Genomic DNA, 25,267 nt, shown 5'->3' on the forward strand with positions numbered 1-25,267 from the left:
CAAATATATGATACAAAAGTTATTCTTTGCATCCAGTTCCTTTGTGACTACATCATAGCATCCAATCAAATTAGTCAGACAAGACTTCCCCTTAACAAACCCATGCGGTGTCCGAGCTATAACTGAAATCTTGTATAGAAGATCCTGCAATGCTTCTTTAACCAGTGCCTCCATTAATTTCCCTGGAACATAAGTTAAACTAACAGGTATGTAATTACCTGTGTCTCCCTTTGACCCTCCTTTGTGTATTGGGGTAATATTTGCACATCTACAGTCCGTGGATATCTCCTCTGAGTCCACGGAAGCTCTCATAATTATGGCTAAGGGTTTGCTTACTTCCTTTGCTGCCTCCTTTAATATAACTGGATAGATTCCATCCACCCCTTTCTTGTGTTTATCTTCAACAATTCGATTTCTCTTCTACTTTACTCTTAGTTATTACAAGATTATCTAGCTTACTGCTAGAGTTGAATACACCTCTGGCATTCCGCTCCCTGAATAACTCCTCATTTGTGAATGTCGATGCAAAATATTCATTTAGTTTGTTAGCTGCCTGAGCAGGATCATCAACAGTTGTACCATCGATATCAAGTGGACCAATCTGATTCATCCCCTTCCTTCTAGAGTTTATATAAGTAAAGAACTCTTTGCTGTTTTTCTTTGCATCCTTTGCCTAAGATTTCTCGTAATATGCCTTTGTGTACCTAACCTACTTTGTAACTTGGTTACAGACCAGCTTATATCTATCGTAGGCTTCTGTGTCTCATATTAATATTAATTTGTATATATCCCTCACATTTTTCTTCTGTGTCACTTGTTTAATTAGTTCATCTGACATCCATTTAGGCCTAAATCTTGAACAATATTTATTTGTTGGTATGAAAAGCCTAGTAGCTTCCAAGATTATTTCTTTGAATGCTTCCCATTTTGAATTTGCTTTTGGTAACATCATCAGTTGGGTCCACCGTATAGAATTTAAATACTGTCTCAGACCACCGTAGTCACCTTTACAAAAGCGAAAACCCTTCCCTTTACCCTTAATGGCAGTTACCTCTTTGAGTAAATCCCACTTCAGTACACTGTGATCACTACCACCTAGTGGTTCCTTTATCTCCAGATTCTTGATGTATGAAGAATCATTGCTGATAATCAGATCAAGAGTATTACTCCCTCTAGTTGCCTTCTGAACATGCTGCTTTAGAAAACAATCATCCAATAAATCCACAAAAGCCATGCTAGTGTGTGAGTGACCAATCCACAAATTTCAGTCAATATCCGGGAAATTAAAATCCCCCATTATAAGACACTCTAATTTACTGCCCCACTCTATTTCTCTGCACAATTGCTCATTATGCTCATCAGATTCATTAGGCCTATAACACACACCTACTGTCATCTTTCCTTTCCCATTGCTTATGTCACACCAAACAACAACATTGCATTGTCCAACAACATCAATTGGATGCACTTCCTTAGATTTTGCTTAACTTTTTTTATTGACTAAAATTGGCATATTAAAACTAACAGCATAACCCCTCCTCCCTTCCTGTCCTGTCTGTCCTTTCTGTATACATTGTACTCCCCAAATTCCAGTTCTGCACTGCTTATGTCTGTGTGACACCATGTCTCTGATATCCCAACAATATCTGCCTTTGATGCCTTGACTAGCACTTCAAGCTCATCGAATTTATTAACTATACTCCTAGCATTGGTGTATATGCAAGTATACATGCATCTGTTTCTTCTCTTATTTACCCTAACACAGCCCATGTATTTACTTGCTCCACTATGACTCCCAGCAGTCCTGGAAATTCCCATTGTCTTGCTTTCCAGGCTGCTGGTCAATTGCATTTCAATAGAAGTAGTGCAGGAATCACTTTTACCTCTGCCAGCAGCTACTGTTAATCTATATCTATTAGTCCCTGTATACCTCCAAGTTAATTTGTGTTAATTTGTGATGTTACATTTGTAATAACTAGGTTGCTATATTTATTTAGTTAAAAAAGTACAATTCAATTGACAAGAAATTTAATAAGATTAATAAATTTTACTGATTAATTGATACCACTATACTCGCTATCTAGTTTTCCGTTAAACCTTACACTAGCACACTAGCTAGTATCTTATAACAATGGCGGCAAGTTATAAATGGTTAATCTACAGACACAAGGTATTATTTACTTTCCAAATCGTGCTATCTAAATTCAGAATAAACCACGCAGCTTTACTAGGTTTATTGGCGCCTCCGTAGCCCGGTCTAATCAAGAAGCGTGCGTAGCACACGCTTCTTGATTAGACCGGGGTTCAAACCCGTCACCACCAAATACGGAGGATGCGGAAAGGTCAGGGAATGACCACCGCATATCCCGGAGCAATATGGCCTTAGTTGCTAATGCTCCTAAAAACCAAATAACAAACAAACAGAGGTGAAAGTGATTCTTGCACTGCTTCTATTGGAATGAGCAGCAGCCTGGAAAACAAGATGCAGGGGAATTCAGAGACTGCTGGGAGTCATTGTGGTACAAGTAAACACATGGGTTTTGTTAGGGTAGCTAAGAATAGGAACAGGTGCATGTACACTTGCGTATACACCAATGCTAGAAGTTTGGTAATTAAATTTGATGAATTTGAGGTGTTGGTCAAAACATCAAAGGCTGGTATTGTTGGGATATCAGAGACGTGGTGTCACACAGATATAACGAATGCAGAACTGGAATTTGGGGTGTACAATGTGTACAGGGAGAAGGGGTTATGTTATTAGTTAAGAAACATAAAATCCAAGGAGGTACAGCCAGTCGACATCACTGGATAGTGCAGTGTCGAGTCAGTTTGATGTGACAGAAGCACTGAAATATCAAAATTGAGAGTAGGAGTGTGCTATAGGCCTAATGACACTGATGAGTATAATAAAAAACTGTACAGGGAAATAGAGTGAGCTAATAAATTAGAGAGTATTATAATGGGGCATTTTAATTTCCCAGATATTGACTTGAATTTGTGGGTTGGTCACTCACACACTAGCAAGGCATTTGTGGATTTATTGGATGATTGCTTTTTACATCAGCATGTTCGGGAGGCAACTAGAGGGAGTAATACTCTTGATCTGATTATCAGTAGTGATTCTTCATGCATTGAGAATTTGCAGATAAAGGAACCACTAGGTGACAGTGATCACAGTGTGCTGAAGTAGGATTTACTCAAAGAGGTAACTACTATCAAAGGTAAAGAGAAGCTTTTTGCTTTCGTAAAGGTGACCACAGAGGTCTGAGACATTATTTAAATTCTATACAGTGGGACCAACTGGATGATGTTACCAACAGCAAATTCAAAATGGGAACCATTCAAAGAATTAATCTTGGAAGCTACTAGGATTTACATACCAACAAAAAATATTTTAGACCTAAATGGACGTCAGAGGAACTAATAAGACATGTGGCAGAGAAGCAAAATGCATGGGATACATATAAATTAATGGGTGACATGGAAGCCTACAATAGATATAAACTGGTCTGTAACCAAATCTCGAAGGAGGTTAGGCAAGCAAAGGCAGATTATGAGAAATCTTTGGCAAAGGATGCAAAGAAAAACAGCAAAGAGTTCTTTACCTATGTAAACTCTAGAAGGAAGGGGATCAATCAGATTGGTCCACTAGAAGTCGATTGTTCAACTGTTGATGATCGTGCTCAGGTGGCTAGCAATCTGAATGAGTATTTTGCATCTAAATTCACACACATGAGAAGTTATTCAGGGAAGGGAATTCCAGGGGTGAACTAAACTCTGGCAGTGAGCTAGATGTTGTGGTAATAACTGAGAGGAAAGTGGAGGAGAAATTGTTGAAGATAAACACAAGAAAGGCACCTGGGGTAGATGGAATCTATCCAGTTATATTAAAGGAGGCAGCAAAGGGAGTAAGTAAACCCTTGACCATAATTATGAGAGCTTCTTTGGACTCAGGAGAAGTAGCCATGGACTGGAGATGTTCAAATGTGATCCAAATCCACAAAGGGGGATCAAAGGGAGACACATGTAATTACAGACCTGTTAGTTTAACTTCTGTTCCAGGGAAATTAATGGAGGCACTGGTTAAAGAAGCACCACAAGATCATCTAGACAAGACTTCAGTTATAGCTCGGACACTGCAAAAGTTTGTTAAGGGGAAGTCTCGTCTGACCAATTTGATTGGTTACTATGATGTGGTCACAAAGCAACTGGATGCAGAGAATAACTTTGATATCATATATTTGGATCTTAGAAGGGCTTTTGATACTGTTGCACATGGAAGCCTGCTGAGCAAATTGGCACAGTGGGGCATTGGAGGCAAATTGAGGCCATGGATAAAGGGGGGGGGGGAGACAGAGAGTGGTAATCAATGGACACTGCTCATCGTGGACTAATGTTATTAGTGGGGTTCTCAGGGTCCACTGTTGGGTCTATAGTTGTTTTCTGTATTTATAAATGATATTGATGATGGTATATCATGCTGAAAATCCAAGTTTGCAGATAATACGAAGGTTGGCAGGGATGTTAAGGACACTAATGACAGTACGCTGCTGCAACAGGATCTATAAAAGTTGAGTAGATGGGCTGAGAGGTGACAAATGTAAAGTACTACACATACTACACATGGGAAGAAATGAACCCAGAGTAACGTATCAACTCTGTGTTATTACACTGACAGTGGTAGAGAATGAAAAGGACCTGAGGGTAATTGTGCAGACAGATATGAAGTTTTCTGAGCAGTGCAGATTGTCTGCAATAGTAGCTCATGGTGTCTTGTCAATGATATACACAAATTTTTCTAGCAGGGATAAGGAGGTGATTATCCCCTTGTCTGGAGGCCTCATTTTAGGAAGGATGTGGAGCTGTTGGAATGAGTACAGAGAAGGACAACAAGATTAGTGAATGGAACTAAGGGTTGCTCTTATGAAGAAAGGTTTAAGTTTTGCAAATTACAGTGTTTGGAGACTAGGCACCTGCGAGGCGATCTTATTGAGGTGTATAAAGCCTTGAATGGTTTTATACACCTCAATAAGATTGCCTCGATGGGATTCTTCCTCTTGCTCAGAATAATCGCCTGAGAGAGCATCAATTCAAATTGAGGAAAGACAGTTGTAGGATTGATGTGTGGAAGTTTGCCTTTAGCCAACGGGTAGTTGGTTGGTGGGACAGACTTCTGTCTTTTGTTGTGGAACTTCATAGCCTAAATAAATTTAAGGCTGAGCTGGATAGGTATTTGGAACGAATGGAGGGGTGAAATCTGGGTTTTTTTTTTTTTTTGGCTGATGCTGCATAAGCTTGCTTTCTTGCATCGTGTGCCTGTAGTGATGCTAACATATGACCTACCACAAACAATATCTACTTTCCTGTACACTAATGACTTCAGCATCGCCTGCCATTTGCCTAATATGCAAATGGTAGAAAGATAGTTGCAATGTGTCATCAACAAAATAGCTAAATGATCCCAAAACAATGGATTTCGTCTCTCAAACCAAAAAACGATTTGGATACACTTCTTAAGGAAGCATAATCTACATCCACATCCGGAACTTCGACTAGAAAATCAAGTCATACCAGTTGTCCCCAGTGTCCACTTCCTTGGTGTGATATTAGACCAGAAACTCTCACCTTCCTTGAACATATAAATTATCGCTCCAGATTTCTCTTCTTAAAAAGCTTAACATCTTAAGAGATCTATCTGGCACAACATGGGCAGCTGACCGTTACACACTAATACAGCTGTATCATGCATTAATACGGTCACGTCAGGACTATGATTCTGTTTGTCTATAGCTCTACTAGACCAAATGCCTTATGTTGGCTTAATCCTTGACACCACAGTGTTCTTCATCTTGCACTGGGGACATACTGGACATCACCTGTTCTGAGCTTATACGCTGAAGTGCATAAACACCCTTGCAGCTATGCAGACAAATGCTTTTATTAAATTATGCAGCAAAACTCAAAGGGCATCCAAATTACCCCACTTGGAATGGACTTTTCTCTCCTAAATGGGGAAACCTTTATAGAGCTTTCCCATCTATTAACCCACTAATCGATATACAGTGAAACTTCTCCTAACGGACACCTCTCGTTAACGGACATCTCTCTCTCTCTACAACGGACATTTTCAAATTCCCCAACTCACCTCCATTGGTTTTAACGTGTTTGCAGCTTCTGTCTAGCGGACATTCTCTGTAACGGACGCGGACAGGCAATCTCCACTGTTTCGTTTAGATTAGCACTTAATTTGATCTCCCCATAACGGACAGCGGGCGAGCTCACGGCCCTTTTTCTAGGAATGTTTCTTCCACGTATTGCCTCAATCGTGTGTTTATTTTCTATTTCCGATTCTGTGAATTTTATCAAAGTTTACGTCGCGGTTCTAAACCCTTTTTTTCAAGAATTTTAAGGCACGTGTAAAACTTCTGATGAATTCGGTGTGTGCAGGGAGGGAGGGGAATATGGTCGGCCTTTCGTCTTTTCAGTTTCAGTTTTCAGTTTTGTTCAGTGTCGTGTGAAGTGCACAATGTGTTCTCGTAAACATTTAACTTTAAAAGTTAGTCGAACTCATTAATGCGTATGATCGGCAAAAAAATAGTGTTCGCAATCTCGCTGTAAAATTCAAAATCGGGAAGACGCAGGTAAGTGACATCCTAAAGAAAAAAAATGAACTGCTCAAACAATTTTGGCAACACGTAAATGATCAGGTTCAAAAATCATTCCCAAAAACTGTTGGACTTCAAATTTGTCGTGCACGTGCTAAAAAAATTCCCATTAATGGGCCTATTATTAGGGAAAAGGCTTTGGAGGTTGCGAAATCTATGGGAGTAAATGTGTTCAAAGCTTCGGTGAGATGGCTAGACAAGTTCAAAACTCGGCATAAAATTTCTTGGAAAACTGTAAGTGGTGAAGGTGGATCTGTTGATACTGGGGTTGTAACAGAGTGGACCATCAAATTGGAAGATTTACGTTGTGATTTTGAAGCTAAGGATATTTACAACTGTGACGAAACAGGGTTGTTTTTTTAAAGCTCTTCCTGAAAACACAATGAGTCTAAAAAACGAAAAGTGCCAGGGCGGAAAAATTTCTAAAGAATGCTTGACTGTACTATTGTGTACAAATATGCTGGGAGACTTTGAACAACCTCTTGTTATAGGAAACCCACAAAATCCTCGTTGTTTCAAGGGCATAAAGTTGAATCTTTTGGATGTTGACTGGAAGTCTAATAAAAAAGCGTGGATGACACGAGATATCATGAGCGAATGGATAAGTCACTTTAACCAAAACATGATTCGTCAAAACAGAAAAATTATTCTTTTCATGGATAATGCTGCATCTCACCCGCACATTGAATTGTCCAACATTCAAATCATTTTTCTGCCACCAAACACATCTGCAGACTGTCAGCCCTTGGATCAAGGGATAATAAAAAATTTTAAACTTCACTACAGTAAACGTGTTTTAAGACATCTCATTGCAAACATGAACGATGTAACATATGCGAGTGACCTTGCAAAGAAAATCAGCATCCTAGATGCGATTCAGTGGATTTCCTCTTCAGTAAATGCAATTAGAAAACAAACTGTCGTGAACTGTTTTGTAAAGTCTGGCTTCTCAAACGCAAAAATTGAAGTTGTGAACAGCAATGTGGAGCACCAAGAAGAACAAGAACTTCAACATCTATTGATAATGTACGATACTTCCGCTACAAGTGACCCTGGCTACAAAGATATAGACTCAAACCTCACTACAGAAGATGGTGCTCTAGATATCAACGACATTATCATCGATATTTTTCAAGAAGTTCCTCATGAGAATGAAGAAATGGAAGGAGGTCATTCTGTCGAAGAACATATTAATGACGAACCACCGATGAAAATAGATGAAGCGCTCATACAAATCAATCTTTTAAAATGTTTTTCGCCGCTGAAGAAGATACTGAAGGACTTTCGATGGTTTCTTCACTCCAAACAAATGTTGAAAACAAAATTATCAGCCGGAAGAAGGTGCAGAAGAAAATAAGTGATTACTGTATGTATTTTTCATAAGATAGTCATAATATGCATAGCACAATTGTATGTATATTATTTACGAAAATATTGTGCAAAATCTGTATATAATTTAATTTAATTTTACATTAAACGTTTAACGATTTTTCTTTATCTCTTGTGTATGTAATTGTATATTATTTACAAAAATATTGTTCAAAATCTGTATATATTTTAATTTAATTTTATTAAATGTTTAACGATTTTTCTTTCTTTCTTTTTTTTTTTTTCTCCCTCAGACTTCTTGTTAGCAGACACTTCTCTCTAGCGAACACATTTTCGTTCCCCATGGCTGTCCGTTAAAGGGAAGTTTCACTGTACATGTTTAATCTCCAGAGCAAAATTCCAGCAATCCCCGTCTCTTCCATCATGCAGAATGAATTGTCTTTCAAACCTGTTGGTAACGCTCTGGTAGGTTTCTGGATCAGCTAGCGTATAATCTCACTGTCTCTACTCTGCCAGATAGTTATTGGAGGGAGCCCAACTGGTGTGTATGTGGGGAGAGACATTGTAGAGGTCACATTATGTTAAGAAGCTGGGCAGTGGTGTATCCAGAAAAAAATGACAGGAGGGGCACCATTTGTGACAGGGAGGCACCATTTTGTGCACTAGTATGGCGATCACATTAGCATCAGTGTTGCCAACTGTAGTCAGTTGAAAATAGCTGAGACACAATGCAAAAATAGTTAAAATCCTATGTTAACAATGAAAAAAAATTTTTTTTGTAGCTAAAGGGAATTTAAACGATTTGTGTATACTTTCTGAAAAATGATGGGGGAGGACACATGCCCTGGTGCCCCTACCCTGACTCTGCCACTGGAGCTGGGCATATTCCCGGTCTAATCAAGAAGCGTGTGCTATGCACTGCTGCTCCAGCCCACCTGGCTACAGAGGCGTCCCTTCCCTATGCTAATCCAAAATTTCATTACTTCATGCAACATGCTCTTCCCACCTTTTCTTACTACTGAATGCATCATAATTAAAGTTGTTTGCTGTGAAAAGTACCAGTATTTGAGAATACAAAATTTTGAATCCCCATTCTAGGATTGTAGTTACTTTGCTTCTAGCATATTTTATTATTCAAGGTTATTACAAGGCAATTTAACAACTTTTCAATATTTGTAAGTGCCATAATTTTAGAAACCGAGAGAAGACAAATACATCAAATTAAAGAGCAATGGATTACTTCTACTACAACAGCAGCAATTATGGCGTTCAGATAAACCTCAGCCAGCTCTATGTCACATTCAATATCCAGCTCTATGTCACATTCAATATCCAGCTCTATGTCACATGTTCTGCAACTGACCACAAAATTAAAATAGATCACACTACTGGACAGGGACAGTTTTGGAACAATGAAGGACATTACTCAAAAAATATTGTATACAATGAAATATTGCATGCAATAAAATTATAAAATAACACCTTTGGAATTAAAGACAAATTAAAATTCAATAAAATAAAATTGTAGCTTTACCTTGCACAAGTATATACATGTATATATATATTTTTAATTATTGATAAAAACGTAAAGAAAGAAAGTTAAAACGACAATTACTGTAACTAATATGTAAATAATATTTATGAGTCAATGCAGTTGCAAGCAATCGTGCAATACACCCATAATGTCTATAATATTAAGGGTAATATAAAGAACCATTAGGATAAGCAAATCAATCCAATAATAATACCATCAGGGACCTAAGAAAATGCAAAAAAAATAAAATAAATAAAATATTATCGCTTTTTACCGACAATCTAGATGACTTCAACTGGGGCCAACCACCCAGAATGAAGGCAAAAAACGACAAGAGGTTCTCTGTTTCTGTGATGATCAATATATGCTAAGTATAAATCTAAACCAAATATAAACCAGTATAGGCCGAATGTAAATCGAAAATAAATCGAATATAAATAAATCGAAAGATGATAATAAAAGTTAAGAAAATTTAGAAATATTAGAATCAAAGATAAGAAATATAAGTAAAATATAAAAGTAAGCATATATTAATCATCGTTGACCCGACAGAGAACGTAATTTAATGATTAACATAAGATTAAATATATAATACATACTACATATTGACCGTATCTAGGACATAATGTAATAGTCGTCAAAATAATATGTGGTGCCCCCTATGTGATGGATACGGTAAAAATAAATAATTAAATTAACGCATAGAGAAACATGCATATAGTAAGAAGAAAAACTAAAGGAGTAGGAATAATAGAACCTGAACTCCACAAAGGCGAAAAATAGTAGTATAGATAAGAAAGTTTCTCCTACGTCCTCGGAATGCCCTGATAATTTCGGAGAAATAAAAATAATGAGTGTAGGACAGTTTAAAGACATTACAAGATATAAGTTGTGGCTCGGGTATGCCCGGGATCGCAAACCCATTCCTATAGTAGGACCCTGAGCTGAATTTGCATGTTATCTCAGCGTGAACATAAGTAAATTTAAATGAATTTAACTATATATTAACTATATATTTAAAAAAAAAAAAATAAAAAATGATACACTCTAATTTGCAAGCCGGTGGGTACAAGTTTACTACGCCGTAAGACACCAAGAATGCAAAGTGTATCCTATTTACATATATACATGGCACTAAATATAACGATTATATTGAAAATTATATTAAAACAATAGGTTCAGGAAACAAATTTTTGAAATTAATTATGTTTATCGCTTTCCTGAAATGATATTTCAGGTAAGCGATAGGGAAATTATTATTGATCAACCTGCCGTACAACGCTGTTAAGCCCGCTGAACAATTTTTATTACTATTGCAGATATGAGCAATCCTTAGACATTGCGATAAAATTATATTAGCATGCACTGATACATGTATATATATATATATATATATATATATATATATATACACATGTATATACTTGTGGGATCGCTGTTCACTCAACCTGCCATTCAACGTCCTCTACCGCATCACGAAGGCATTTCCGACCCTGCAATGCTATGTGATTTCGATTCGTCTTTGTGCTCCCTACACCTCCTGCAAGTTTGTCGCACTGGTAGTGAATCACCCTGTATATACTTTACCTTGCACAAGTATATACACACACAAACACACACACACATATATATATACTCTCTAAGTATACATATATATATATATATATATACACACTTAGAGAGTATTCTAGATACATATAAGTGTGTGTGTGTGCGCACATATGCACGCATTTGAACTTGAATTGTATGTTCCTCTACTTGAAATTTTTCTTTTATATATTTTTATTATATATATATATTAATTTTTTTATAGAATGGTGGCTTAAGTGGATTCATCCAGAATTTTTTAACTGAAGTTTTAGCAATGGTACGAGCCCATGTTGCTGCTTTAGGAGGAAATGCCGTTGTTGCATTTCATATGGCAGAATGTATTTTGTTGTATAATCCACACAAAAATCAGGTATGTTTAATAGAATATGCAAAGTGATACGACAATTAGACTTTAAAAATTAATATAGGATTGAATGCTGCAAATTGAATTAAATAGAACAACACAGTTTTAGCATTAGTAGTGGAAAATGATGAAAAAAGCAAGCTTCTACAGCATCGGCCAAAAAAAAAAAAAAAAAGTAACACTTCCACCAAATCATTCCCTCCAATAGTTTCCCTAGTTCTTTCTTGAATTTCTTTAAGCTATAACTTTCTACCACAACAGATGGAAGTTTGTTCCGGCAATCAACTACATACTGGCTAAAGGCAAACTTCTGCACATCTTTTCTTCAACCATCCTTCTTTAATGGCCCCGGGTGCCAAGCAATTGTGACCAAGCAATTTCTCTGTGCTTTCAGTGCAATTTCCAAAAGTGATTTACAGTTCTTTTACTTTCCTGTCATTAAGAAATCTATTTATTTCATACCCGCTCTTGTCACAAAAGTTCTTGTCAGAGCAAGGAAGGCAAGCCACCTTTCTTTTTTTCTCATAGTTTATTACTAAACCCTACTACTTCTCGCTTTGTCACACCAGGCACTGTTATTGCCTCCCCATGGCGGGGCCGGAAATCTTGGCAGAAAAGTTAATCTGCCAAGGGCTGAAAGGAGCAAAAATGGACTATACCAGTACTGACTCTTGTGGGATCAATGCCCCAACTCATTCTAGAGAGCAGGAAGATCACAACCCTTCCTATGGTTTGGTTTGGTTTTTTTTTTTTTAGGAGCATTAGCAACTAAGGCCATATTGCTCCGCGGATATGCAGTCATCATTCCCTGACCTTTCCGCATCCTCCGTGTTTGGTGGACACAGGCTTGAATCCCGGTCTAATCAAGAAGCGTGTGCTATGCACTGCTGCTCCGGCCCACCTGGCTACGGAGGCGTCCCTTCCCTATGCTAAGAGACAAAAGAAGGATACAGACCAGAATATCTGGCCTCACTTCCTTATAATACATTCCTTGACTGACCAGCTAGTCAGCAAGCTCTCTCCTTTCCTGATTCAGAAATGTTTAGAGAATGCTGCTGGCTCACCAAAAATGGTTCGCAGGCTAAAATCAGGTGACCTGCTTGTTGAAACAATCCAACACAAGCACTCTGAGAAGTCACTTAAATTGAAAACACTTGGAGGAACTCCCATAGAAGTGTCATCTCATGCCACCTTAAACTATTCAAAAGGAGTTATAACAGAATGGGATCCGAGGAGGAAATTAAACAAGAGCTCTCAGACCAAAATGTTATTCAGGTTAAAAGAATCCTAATTAAAAAGGATGATTCATTACTGCCAACCAGAAACATCATACTAACGTCCAACTTGCCAAATCCACCAACTGCTGTAAAGGCCAGATACTTGAACTGTCATGTCCGACCATATATACCGAACCCTATCAGATGCTATAGATGTCAGAAATGTGAGCATTCACAGGCAGTATGTCGAGGGACTGCTGTATGTGCTCCATGTGGATCTAAAGATCATATCCATACTGAATGCTCTGCACAATCTTTACAGTGTCCAAACTGCAGAGGCAATCATTCCGCGACAATCAGCCTTCCATCTCCCTATAAATATTCAGGATTCCCTGATTTTATCACAAATCTTAGGTGATAACTCCAACATTGAAAATACAGTAAACCCCCGCTATTCGCGGGGGTTACATTCCTGAGAAATGTCCCGAATACCGAGAACGCGAATACTGAGTTATGGCTCCCATAGTAATAAAGGGGGTTCCATATCAAAGTATGAAATATATAAGAAAAACTAGTCTAAAATTTTGTCTATGTATGTATTATATGTACCTTCATAATATGACTATGTACATAGACAGTACATAGTGAAATGCAAGAATATGGCATCGAAATGAAAATAAGAAGCAATTTAATATTAAATGTAATATTCATTAGCAATTTCAAACAAATCTTTCAAACCAGCGCCCTTTGCTAGCAAAAAAACTTATCCCGCCAGTGCTATCACCAGTTTCGCTAAAGTGTTGATAAAGGTGTTTTGCCTTTTCACGAATGATGAGTGAACTTAACGGAATTTTATTTTGAGTTCGGTCTTCTATCCACAGATTTAAAGCTTTTTCCATTTTTTTCTAATTTAACATCACGAGTTACAGAGCAAATTTTTGAAGCAATCAGTGCGTTTTCACGGGCACTACGGCGGATTTTTTCTTCCGATTTTTTGATTGATCATACCGCTGACTCATTGATTTTATAATGTTTTGCCACTGAGGAGACACTTTCACCATTAGAAATTTTATCTAATAACTCAATTTTATTCGCTAATGTCATCACCTTCTTTGATATTTTCACATTTCTCTTGTTATTCATAGCCCCTCGACGTGGGCACCTGTACGTGGTGAGGGGACCTCCCAGTGACGCTGCTGGACTTCCAGACTAGCATCACTGGGATCCAACGCCCACAGCCTAGGTTCCGGGCTTACATCAATGGAATCCGGCATGTTTGCCGTGCGCTGCGACCCGTGGAAATTCGGAAAGGGGGATCCTGGTGGTTGAGGGGCCCAGCTTCAATACACCACTTTGGCCCCTGCTTCGACAAGACGGGTGGTCCTGGAAGGCCCGGCTAGTAGGCTCGCCTGCGAGGGTCAACCGTGTCAATGCCACACCCCTACCCTCATGGTCCGAGGGACAGGATTCAGGCTGGCAGCGGTGCGGGTATAGTGTCTGGGTAGCCCTGGCGTCCCACTCCTGAGCGCATTTATTGCATGCCGGGTAGTGGGCGTCCCTTTGGGCTCCGTGGTGGGTGGGGAGCCCGGGCACTGAACAATTTAAAAACCTCTATGAATCCTGATAAACATATTTCTTCAGGGGCCCCAACCCGGTCCCTATCTGCAAACATAGACGAAGATCCAGATAGTATTATTAGTACAAAGAGGCAGCGAACAGAAGTAACATCAGGGCCTGTACCAAGGTTCCTAATAATGCACTCTACCGGTGAAAAACCGATTGGTAAAATGTCGCCCTTTTTCATTCAAAAAGGGTTGGATGGGTTAGCAGGCTCACCCAAGTCAGTTAAGAGGCTCCGTTCTGGAGACCTATTAATTGAAACTAAAAATGACAGGCAATCAGAACACCTACTCCGAACAACATCAATCGGAGGAATCCCTATAACAGTGACACCACACAGAACACTCAATTCATCTAGAGGTGTCATTTCGGAGTGGGACCTTCTCGACGTATACGAGGAGGAAATCTGCTCCGAATTAAAACCACAGGGAGTCATTGCCGTCAAGAGAATCACTGCGCGAAGGGATGGAAAAATTGTTAAAACCAGGAGCGTTATCCTGACCTTTAACACTCCTAAACCTCCTGATGAGATTAAAGCTGGATACATCAACTGTTCAGTGCGTCCATACATTCCGAACCCTTTACGGTGTTTCAAATGCCAGAAGTATGGACATTCTCAAATGGCCTGCCGCGGAGTCCTTGCATGCGCTCGATGCGGTGCAAAGGACCACGAAACTTCAGCATGTTCAGCCGCAAAACCCACCTGTATTAACTGTGAAGGCGAACACCCGGCCTATTCACGAGCATGCCAGAGGTGGAAAGAAGAAAAAGAAATTCAACGGCTGAAGGCAGAGCTAAATATATCATACCAGGAGGCAAGGAAATCGGTCAAACCCCTGAATATCAACAAACCTACCTACGCCCAGAAGGTAGCAGGGAGATGTTCCGTCGGAACTCAGACGGACATGACCATTCCTCCAAAGGAGTCTTTCACTCCCATCGCGCGGTATCTCTTAAGCTCTCAAAAACCTGCACAAAAGGACCAATCAGCTGCCACTCCTATATCGGTACCTCCTAATGCTCCACAAGTTCCAAAGGTAATTATGAAAGAAAAGAATAAGAAAGGGGAAGTCCCCCCTAGTACCCAAGAAAAGATGGATGTCGAGCAGAAGGAGGTACCCGAAGATTCAGTCTTGGAACTCTTTGCGGAGGAGGAAATGGACACGGGACAGCGTCCATTTTTCCCCAAAAAAGATAAATCCAAGACTGATAAAACTAAGCCCTCAGCACCTCGGAAGCCGCCTGATGGACCCACCAAACCAAAATAATGGGTAAATTCCTACAATGGAATTGTCGTGGATTCCGGCGAAATATTGATGACATCAAGGCCCTCCTGCAAAAGCACGAGCCAGTTTGCTTTTGCTTGCAGGAGACATATCTAAAGGCAAATGATGATCCCACGATGCATAGCACCACAATTTATCGTAAGGACAGAATTGCGGATGGCTCTGTACATGGGGGAGTGGCTATCCTTGTGGGTAACCAGACCCCAGTGCAGCCCTTACTAATTACAACTAGCATAGAGGCTGTTGCAATTCGCCTTACGGTGGGATTTTTATTAACTGTGTGCTCTATCTATTTGCCACCTGGGACCGACATCTCCCAGGCAGACCTTGATGATCTTCTAACGCAGTTGCCTCCCCCTTTCTTACTTCTCGGGGATATGAATGGACATAACACCCTGTGGGGTAGTGCCAACATCAACGGAAGGGGACGAATCATAGAGCGTATGCTCAATGACAATGACCTTTCCCTTCTAAATACTGGAACAAACACCTTCTTCCACATGCCTACCCGTACCTTTTCTGCCATTGATCTCTCTATCTGCTCCCCTTCTCTACTCCCTTCACTCACTTGGGAAGTGGAGAAGAATCCATACGGAAGCGATCACTTCCCTGTGATAACCTTGTTACACAGTGGGAGACCATGTCTTCCTTTTAGGTTACCACGGTGGAAGATTGATCAGGCTGACTGGACTGCCTTCCAACAACAGGCAAATTTCGATCTTAGCACAGTCAGTCAAGAGCCTATCAATGATGCAGTTAAGTACATCACAGAAAATATTGTCCAAGCAGCTGCGAATACAGTTCCAAAAACATCAGCCCGGTTTCCACCATTTCCCAAACCTTGGTGGAATTCACAATGCACAGCAGCAAAAAAGGCTCAAAACAAAGCGTGGGGGATATTTCGCCGATATCCTACCACGAACAACCTTATAGCCTTTAAACGTGCACGAGCCAAAGCACGCTACATCCGTCGTCAGAGTCAAAAGGAATCGTGGATCCGGTTTACATCATCTATTAACCAGTCTACCAACTCTAGGGTAGTCTGGGATAAAATCCGGAAAATGAAGGGAAAATATACATCCCACCCTTCTTCAATCCTAGATTATAATGGATGCGCTATTGCAGATCCAACTGCAATAGCCAATGCTCTTGGGGAAACATTCTCTAACATCTCTGCAACATCCTCTTACTCCCCAGAGTTCCTGGTCCTTAAACATAAACTGGAAAAGCAAGCACTTAATTTTAAGACCTAGGGCCTCTATCCCTACAACGGGGCATTCACTATAGAGGAACTGAAAAGAGCCCTCACTCTTTCCAAAGCAAGTGCTGTTGGACCAGATGGCATCCATTATGAAATGATTAAACATCTTTCACCAAAATCTATGGATTGTCTGCCCCTTCTGTATAACAGAATCTTTACTGAGGGGCAGTTTCCGGATTCCTGGCGAAAGGCAATCATTCTTGCCTTTCCTAAGCCAGGAAAGGATCCAAAAGTTACCACCAATTATCGTCCTATTGCTCTGACTAGCTGTCTGTGCAAAATCCTGGAGAGAATGGTAAATTCTCGTTTACTATGGTATTTAGAATCAAATGACCTTCTCTCCAGCATCCAGTGCGGCTTCCCAAAGAACCAGTCCACTTTGGACCATCTTATTAGATTGGAAGCATCCATCCGGGATGCTTTCCTAAAACGCGAACACTTGGTGTCTGTGTTCTTTGACATGGAGAAAGCGTATGACGCAACTTGGAGATTTGGCATTTTAAAAGATTTACACAGCCTAGGCCTAAGAGGGCATCTGCCCTTTTTTATTAAAAACTTTTTAGCCAATCGAACTTTCCAAGTACGTGTGGGATCCTCACTCTCTCGCTCCTTTAGCCAAGAAGAGGGAGTACCACAAGGATCAGTATTAAGTGTCACGCTTTTTGCCATAAAAATAAATTCCATCGCAGAACAACTTCCTCCAACTGTAAACAGTGCCCTCTATGTTGATGACTTTAGCATTTTTTGCCAGTCGTGCAACATGAGGGTTATTGAAAGACAACTGCAGAAAGCCATTGATAATCTGAATGTCTGGGCACTTGCTAATGGCTTCAGGTTCTCGCCGCAGAAGACCGTTTGCGTACACTTTTGTCGCAAGCGTAATCTTCATCCTGAACCTGAATTAAGGCTCGGACAAAATGCTATTCCAGTAGCAGCGAACACAAAATTCTTGGGACTCATATTCGATAAAAAATTGACCTTTTTGGATCACATTCGCCAACTCCGCACAAAGTGCACAAGAGCCCTTAATATACTCCGCTCTCTGTCCTCCTTATCCTGGGGTGCAGACCGATGCACCCTTTTACGGCTTTACCGTGCACTTGTGCGATCCAAATTAGATTATGGGTCCCAAGTATATTCTTCAGCCAGAGACAGTGTACTTCGATGGCTGGATCCTGTCCATCATCAGGCTATACGTATTGCTACTGGAGCATTTCGAACATCTCCTGTCCAGAGTTTATACGTCGAAGCAAACGAACCACCGTTATCGTTTCGACGTAAGCAGTTGTCTTTAAAGTACGCTTTAAAACTGAAATCCCTGCCAGACCATCCTACGTGGCCCCTCGTTTTTGAGCCACGATGGGAAAACTTGTACAACACCCGTAAGACTGCCAATCGTCCTTTTGGTATTCGTGTCCAAGAGCTACTGAACGAACTCAATATCAAGGTAGACAAGGTTGCTCAAACATCAAAGCAACAGCTTCCACCCTGGCATGCTCGTGTCCCGGCATGCGACTTGTCGCTTAGAAACTGGGGAAAGTCGGACACTCCATCATTGGTCTACCTGCAGCTTCATTCAGCACACCGAACTGAATATTCCGACTTCGCGCCAGTCTACACAGACGGTTCAAAGTCAGAATCATATGTGGGATCTGCTGCTGTCTTTACAGACAGCACTATATCAGAGCAGATTCCCTCTGATTGCAGCATATTTACTGCAGAGCTGCACGTAATTGAGTTAGCCTTGGATCAAATTAGTAAATGCCAATACCAACGGTTCATTTTATATTCCGACTCTCTTAGCATGTTACAGGCTTTAATATCTGTGAGGTATAATCCTCATCCAGTTCTGTCTAGTATTCAGCAGAAGATTCACGTTCTCCATGAACGCGAATATGACATCCGCTTCTGCTGGATTCCCAGCCACATTGGGATTAGGGGAAATGATTTGGCTGACGCCGCAGCCAAATCAGCAATTCCCAATAATAACCGCTGCCTGCTAGTCCCCTATACAGACTACAGGCAAATAATACACCAAAAGTTATATTTCCAATGGCAGGATTCGTGGAATAGACAGACTGCGAATAAATTATATCAAATAAAGCCTGTAATTGAACCGTGGCAGTCTAGTCTGCGCAGGAATCGTAAGGAGGAAGTTGTTCTTGCCCGGACCCGCATAGGACACAGTCATTTAACTCACTCGTTTTTGCTGAGGGCTGGTGACCCTCCTATGAGTGTGTCCTGTGGCACAGTTTTAACGATTAGACACCTTTTAATTGACTGTCCAGATTTTAGCAATATCCGTCTTACCGCTTTTAATCATCTGACTGAGCCGTATACACTCAGTCAGATTTTATCTGACAATGACAACGTGTCGGCTGTTTTTAGCTATTTTAAATTAATAAAAGTTTTTAATTGTATTTAATTTATGTTATTGTTACGTTTTTATTGATTTATTTTTTATATCATTGTTATTATATATATGGACATGGTGGCCTTACTAATTAGGTCACCGAGAATTTAAAAAAAAAAAAAAAATTTTAAATATTACCTAGTCTTGGCGCACCATGGCCGTAGTTGCTAGTGCGCCAAAAAATCCAAACAAACCAAACCAAACCAAACCAAACTTGTTATTCATAGCCATATTTTTGTAGGGGTTAGAAAGAACTTGTCCACAATAATGTCACTTTCTTCCGTTAACACACTCGAAAAAGTCTGTTTTACACTGCAAAATGGTAGATTTATCATTTTTGTAAGCATATCAATTTATAAATTGATAAATTTATTCAATTTATAAGCATATAAATTAAAAGCAAATGACGAAACCTTCCATGACAAGCGCATAACACATACTGAACAAGGATTAGCGAGAAACATCCACGCTAGCGATTTTGTCACTCCTCTCCCCCCACCCACTGAGCGCTGTTTTGACCGGGAAAGATAATTTTAGCCACGCCCATGTTTTTTTATGGCAGAAAATATTCACGGCGCTTTAAAATTCACATTTTTTTAGGTTTCATTTTATATTAAATCGGCGATCGCGAATACGCGAAACCGCGAATACAGATACCGCGAATAGCAGGGGTTTACTGTATATTTACTTATTTAAAACTAATAGGATATTTTAACCGGATATAAACCATAATTAAGAAACGTCAATGTCACATAATACTAATAGAGAGGCGCAGTATGGCCAAAGTTGCCTTTGTGCCAAAAAAATCCAAAAACAACCAACCATAATGATGCTAATATGCTGGAATTTTTCCAATTTATTAAACAGATAAAATTATATCAGTTTTGACTGATGTCATAACAGTCACTATGCACGTGTAACGTTCATAACACTGATTAGTACAATATGGCCTAAGTTGCCCTTCCACCAAACACAAACAACAACAACAACCTTCTTCAATTTGAATTTGTGCTCCCTTGTGTGTAGCCTGAGACCCCTGGGGCTCACAATCTGGTGAGTATGGGCTTGGCACACCCAGGGTCCTGAGCTAGATATCATCATTCTTCTCTTTCTTGATGATTCCCTTCTACTTCTGACTTGTTTTCTCTCTCTCTCTCTCTCTCTCTCTCTCTCTCTCAGGGTAATTCAGAATTTTTTTTTTTTTTTTTTTTTGGCTGGTGCAGCATAAGCCTCAGGCTTCCTTGCACCATATGGCTAATGATAATAATAAAAAGAAGGGAGAATTGAAGAATCCCATCAGCATTTAGCTTGCTCAATCCATTCAAAGCCTTAAACACCTCAATCAGATCACCTTGCAGGTGCCTAGTCTCCATATGTTGCAATTTGCAGCACTGAAGCCTTTCTTGGTAAGAGCACCCCCTTTGTTTTACTCACCAATCTCATTGCTCTTCTCTATACTCATTCCAGCAGCTCCTAAAATGGGGCTGCCAGATGTAGCTTGCCTGTTACCTTATGCAATCAGATAATCACCTCATCCATGCTAGCAAAATTCCTGTATATCATTGACAAAACCTTATGAGGTTTACCCCCAGGCCTTTTTCATTTTTCACTATACTGAATGTAGTACTACACAGTTGGTACATTACTCTGGAGTTACTGCTACCATATGCAGTACTTTGAATTTGTCAATGTTAAACTTCAATTGCCATTGCCATTTCTCAGCCCATCTGCCTAACTTTTCTAGATCCTGTTGCAGTAGTATACCCTCGTTCCTGTCATAACCACCCTGCCAACCTTTGTATCATCTGCAAACTTGGACTTTAAGCCTGATATGCCTTCATCAATATCATTGATATGTATAGAAAAAAATTAGTGGACCAACACCAACCCCTGGGGGACTGCACTATTAACATTAGTCCACAAAGAGCAGTGTCCATTGATTACCATTACGCTACTCAATCATCTCTCCTACTCAACCATCCCTTTATTCATATCAGCAACTTGCCCTTAATGCCACACTGCTTCAATTTGTACAGCAGCCTTTTATGTGGAACAGTATCAAAAGCTTTCCTGAAATCCAAATATAGGATATAGTAAATTTTTTTTGCATCCAGTTCCTTTGTGTGTGTGACCACATCGCAGTATCCAGTCAAATTGGTCAGACAAGATTTCCCCTTAACAAACTCATGCTGTGTCTGAAATATAATTGTTACCTTGTCTAGATGATCTTGCATTACATCTTTTACTAGTGACTCCATTATTTTTCCTGGAACAGAAGTTAAACTAACAGGTCTGTAATTACTTGTGTCGCACATTGATCCCCCTTGTGAATTGAGGATACACACATCTCCCTTGAATGAAGGGCATTAGGGTTTGCATACTTTCTTTGCTGCCTCCCTTAATATAATTGGATAAATCCTATCCATCCCAGGTCCCTTCCTTATGTTTAACTTTAACAATTTTTTGTTGAAGTTAAACATAAAACTTCAACAAAAAAGAAGAATGATGAACATTGATGTCAGCCAGTCCTATGGGATGTTGCCTGTGTTATAAATTCTATTAAATTATTCAGCAAGAAAGTTCGTGTTTTTGTAGTTGAGCAATTTAGCTATTTCCACTCTGATTTCATTAGGTCCTTTGGCTTTTCGATTCTTCACTGATTTAATCACCCTCTCCACCTCATCCTCTTAGGATGGATAGCCCTACCACTGCATCATTGTTCTCATCTAACTTATGTTCACTGTCCGTGCAGTGATCTTTTATGTATTTAGTCCACATGTTCAGTTTTTCTGATTCTTCCATGATAATCTCACCTTTGTTATTTCGGATTGAAGTTGGTTGTTTTCTTGTATTAATTCCTGAAATCTCTTTAAACTTTGTGTGACAATTGAAATCATCATGCTTTTCTTGCAGTTCTATTTCTCTGCATTTTTCTGTGATCCAGCTCTCTTTAGTTCCTTTAATTTTGTCCTTAATTAGTCTGTTTATCTCCTTGTACCTTAGTGCATTGCAGTTCTTAAATGCTCTGCACTTTTCCATGGGTGTCAACATTTCATCTGTCATCCAGTCCTTCTTCAGACATTTCTCATAACCTAGAACTTCTGAGCTCATTTTAGTCAGAACAGATTTAAAACTCTTCCAAAGATCTTCCACTTTCCTCTCCTCCTGCTTATGGATGTGCTGCATTCTTTCGTTAAAGCATGTTGTCTTTAACTGATATGTTTCTGGATTTTTTAACTTTTCTGAGTCAACTTTTTTTATTGCTTGCTTTCTCCTAATAGCCTTCAGGCTCAGCTTGATCTCAGTTGTGACTGGATTGTGTTTGGAATCAATATCTGCACTGGGGTACATCTTGGTGCTTTAAATACTGCTTAAAAATGCTGATTAATCATGATATAGTTAATTTGGTTTCTGACCACATTTTGTGTGCTGTCTAGGAGCAACTTCCATGTATAGAGTCTTCTCTTGGGGAGTTGAAACCATGTGTTTGCAATCATCAAGTTCTCCTATTGGCAAAATTGTTTCAGCCGATCCCCTCATTCATTCCTTGCTCCAAGACCAAATTCTCTTATAGTTTCACCTGATCTGCCTTTTCCAACCTTAGCAATAACAATATTTAGGTCTTATTTCTTTGTTAGTTTGACTACTTCTTTCAGCTCTGTATAAAAACGCTCCATTTTTCCACATCTTTCTTATCAGCCATCACAGCATATATTTAAATTATGTTGACATTTAAAAGTTGTCCCTTCAGCTGGAGTAACATTATTCGCTCAGAATGTGGCACAAAGTTGAGGATGATGCTTTTGGAGGCATCCTTGGTGACTAGGATCGCCACTCCATGTTGTTGTAGTTTCCAGAGTAATACAAGGTTGTATCTTTGGAAACATGTGCCTGAACTAGGCCATCTAGTTATGCATCACCTGTATATTAAGTCTTTTCATCTCCTGAGTCACATTCTTAAGTTTTCCCACAATAAACTGCATTCTGACATTACATGTTACAATTTGCAAACGATTCACCATTTTGAGCTCGGAGATTTTTAACACCCCTGTCCCATTAAAGGGATACCGGGAACTCATGGCTGGTGTTGTTTTAGGGATAGAATAATGCAGTAATTTCCCTGCTGGCTTTCTACATCACAGTGCTGTAATGACAAAATCTGTCACTATGCTGTCAGGACAGTGACTGTTCAGATAGCTTCTATGTTGTGAACAGTCACTGTCCTGAATATTTTACAAAAAAACATTTTTTCAAACTGAATATCTGTGCCTTGGAAGTGGATGAAGGCTTTTTCAAGGACTTCCCATAATGTTCAGATATCAGTCTATCAGCAAGGAAAATGGAACTAACAGTTCTGTGATTGAAACAATGCACCAGTACAGTGCATTTTGGTTTTTGTAATTTTTTTTAGCCATATCTACATATTCACAAGGCTCATTTTTGCTTCCATGGTTAGCATAACTATTGAGGTGAAAATGAGCCTTGTTTGTAAACAAGATGTTTACAAACCAATTTTTGAAGGAAATTCTGCAATTCTTCAACTGCAGAATTTCCTTTCAGAAACATTCTTAGCACAGAAATAGGCCACAGAAATCAACTATAAAATCTCTGGACACTTGAGATGTCTGTGCAAGATCTTTTGTCAGAATTTTGTTACTAGATTATTGCTAATTATTGCAACAGACATTTCACAAATTTGGAAGAACTTTATATAACTTTCCCTAATCATTACTTTAAACAACTCATTACCATTTAAATAAGGTATCGTAAAGTCGGTTAAATAGCTTCTTTATTAACACAAGCAGTGTCATTCACTGATCTTGCTGCCCTCATTTTGCTCACTATGGGTCATCAAAAAGCATTCACAAAAGAAGTGTGTGGTTGCAGAAGCAGATTATATCCAAGAATATTAACAAATTTAGCTTTTTTTTATATATTTATAAATATTTTTTTAAATATATTTTTAAATATTTTTTTAAATATATTTTTAAATATTTATTAAAAATTATGTCCTTATTGCCACGGTACCCATATTTTCAAACTTCTCCCAACCTCTTTATAACTAATATACTTGGACCTTTCTTGCAATTGAATTACCTACAAAAATCACACTACACTTGCACTGCCAGTAGAAGAAAATACTTTCACTATAAACACACACATCATCCTGTCAAACAGTGATCAAGGAAGTTGCCACTGGCTCCAATACATTCCTCCCATACTGTATATTGTGCCAGTTAGCACAAAAATCATTCTTAATTCTTATACATTATGTATGTAAAAAAAGATATGCAGTTTAAACTGAACTATCTTTGTTGAGTGACCTTTCTTGCAATTGAATTACCTACAAAAATCACACTACACTTGCACTGCCAGTAGAAGAAAATACTTTCACTATAAACACACACATCATCCTGTCAAACAGTGATCAAGGAAGTTGCCACTGGCTCCAATACATTCCTCCCATACTGTATATTGTGCCAGTTAGCACAAAAATCATTCTTAATTCTTATACATTATGTATGTAAAAAAAGATATGCAGTTTAAACTGAACTATCTTTGTTGAGTGACCCTATATGTACATATGTAATCATAAATGTATTTTAAGGCCCCGGGTGCCAAGCGTTATAGTGATCAAGCGAATTTCAGAGTGATTCATAGAGCGTTTACTCAGAGCCAAAGTTTTTATTTAGTTTAAAAAGTTTTTTACATTGTCTTTGATTAATAACTTAGTCTTACAAATTGTAAGCAAGTTTTAAGAAAGGAAATCCACCTTTTTTTTTTCTTTTTAAACTAACGTATTAACCCTTATACCGCTTGGTCACTCTAGCGGCACTGCTCCTGCCTCCCCGTGGTGGGGCCGGTAACCTGGGAGAATAAATCCACTCTCCCAGGGCTGAAAGGAGCAAAAATGGAAAACAGTTCATTTCCACCTTTAGAGCCATCGAGCTCAAGACTAGCAAATAAAAGTAACAATGAAAATGACTA

General features: G+C 39.2%; 1 protein-coding gene across 4 annotated transcripts in view; it reads left to right on the forward strand.

Annotated features, from left to right (window-relative positions):
* The window catches only part of LOC150077345 (C2 domain-containing protein 5), a 992,151-nt gene that overhangs the window by 950,845 nt on the left and 16,039 nt on the right, over positions 1 to 25,267 (forward strand). For all 4 annotated transcript variants that reach the window (XM_090386765.1, XM_090386767.1, XM_090386764.1 and 1 more), the window contains one exon: positions 11,342 to 11,488. In XM_090386765.1, the coding sequence (XP_090242891.1) occupies positions 11,342 to 11,488 (147 nt within the window). The remainder of the gene's footprint in view (positions 1 to 11,341; positions 11,489 to 25,267) is intronic.

This window comes from Mastigoproctus giganteus, chromosome 12, assembly GCF_048544385.1.
Source record: "Mastigoproctus giganteus isolate SK-2022 chromosome 12, ASM4854438v1, whole genome shotgun sequence".
NCBI classification, from domain to species: Eukaryota; Metazoa; Arthropoda; class Arachnida; order Uropygi; family Thelyphonidae; genus Mastigoproctus; species Mastigoproctus giganteus.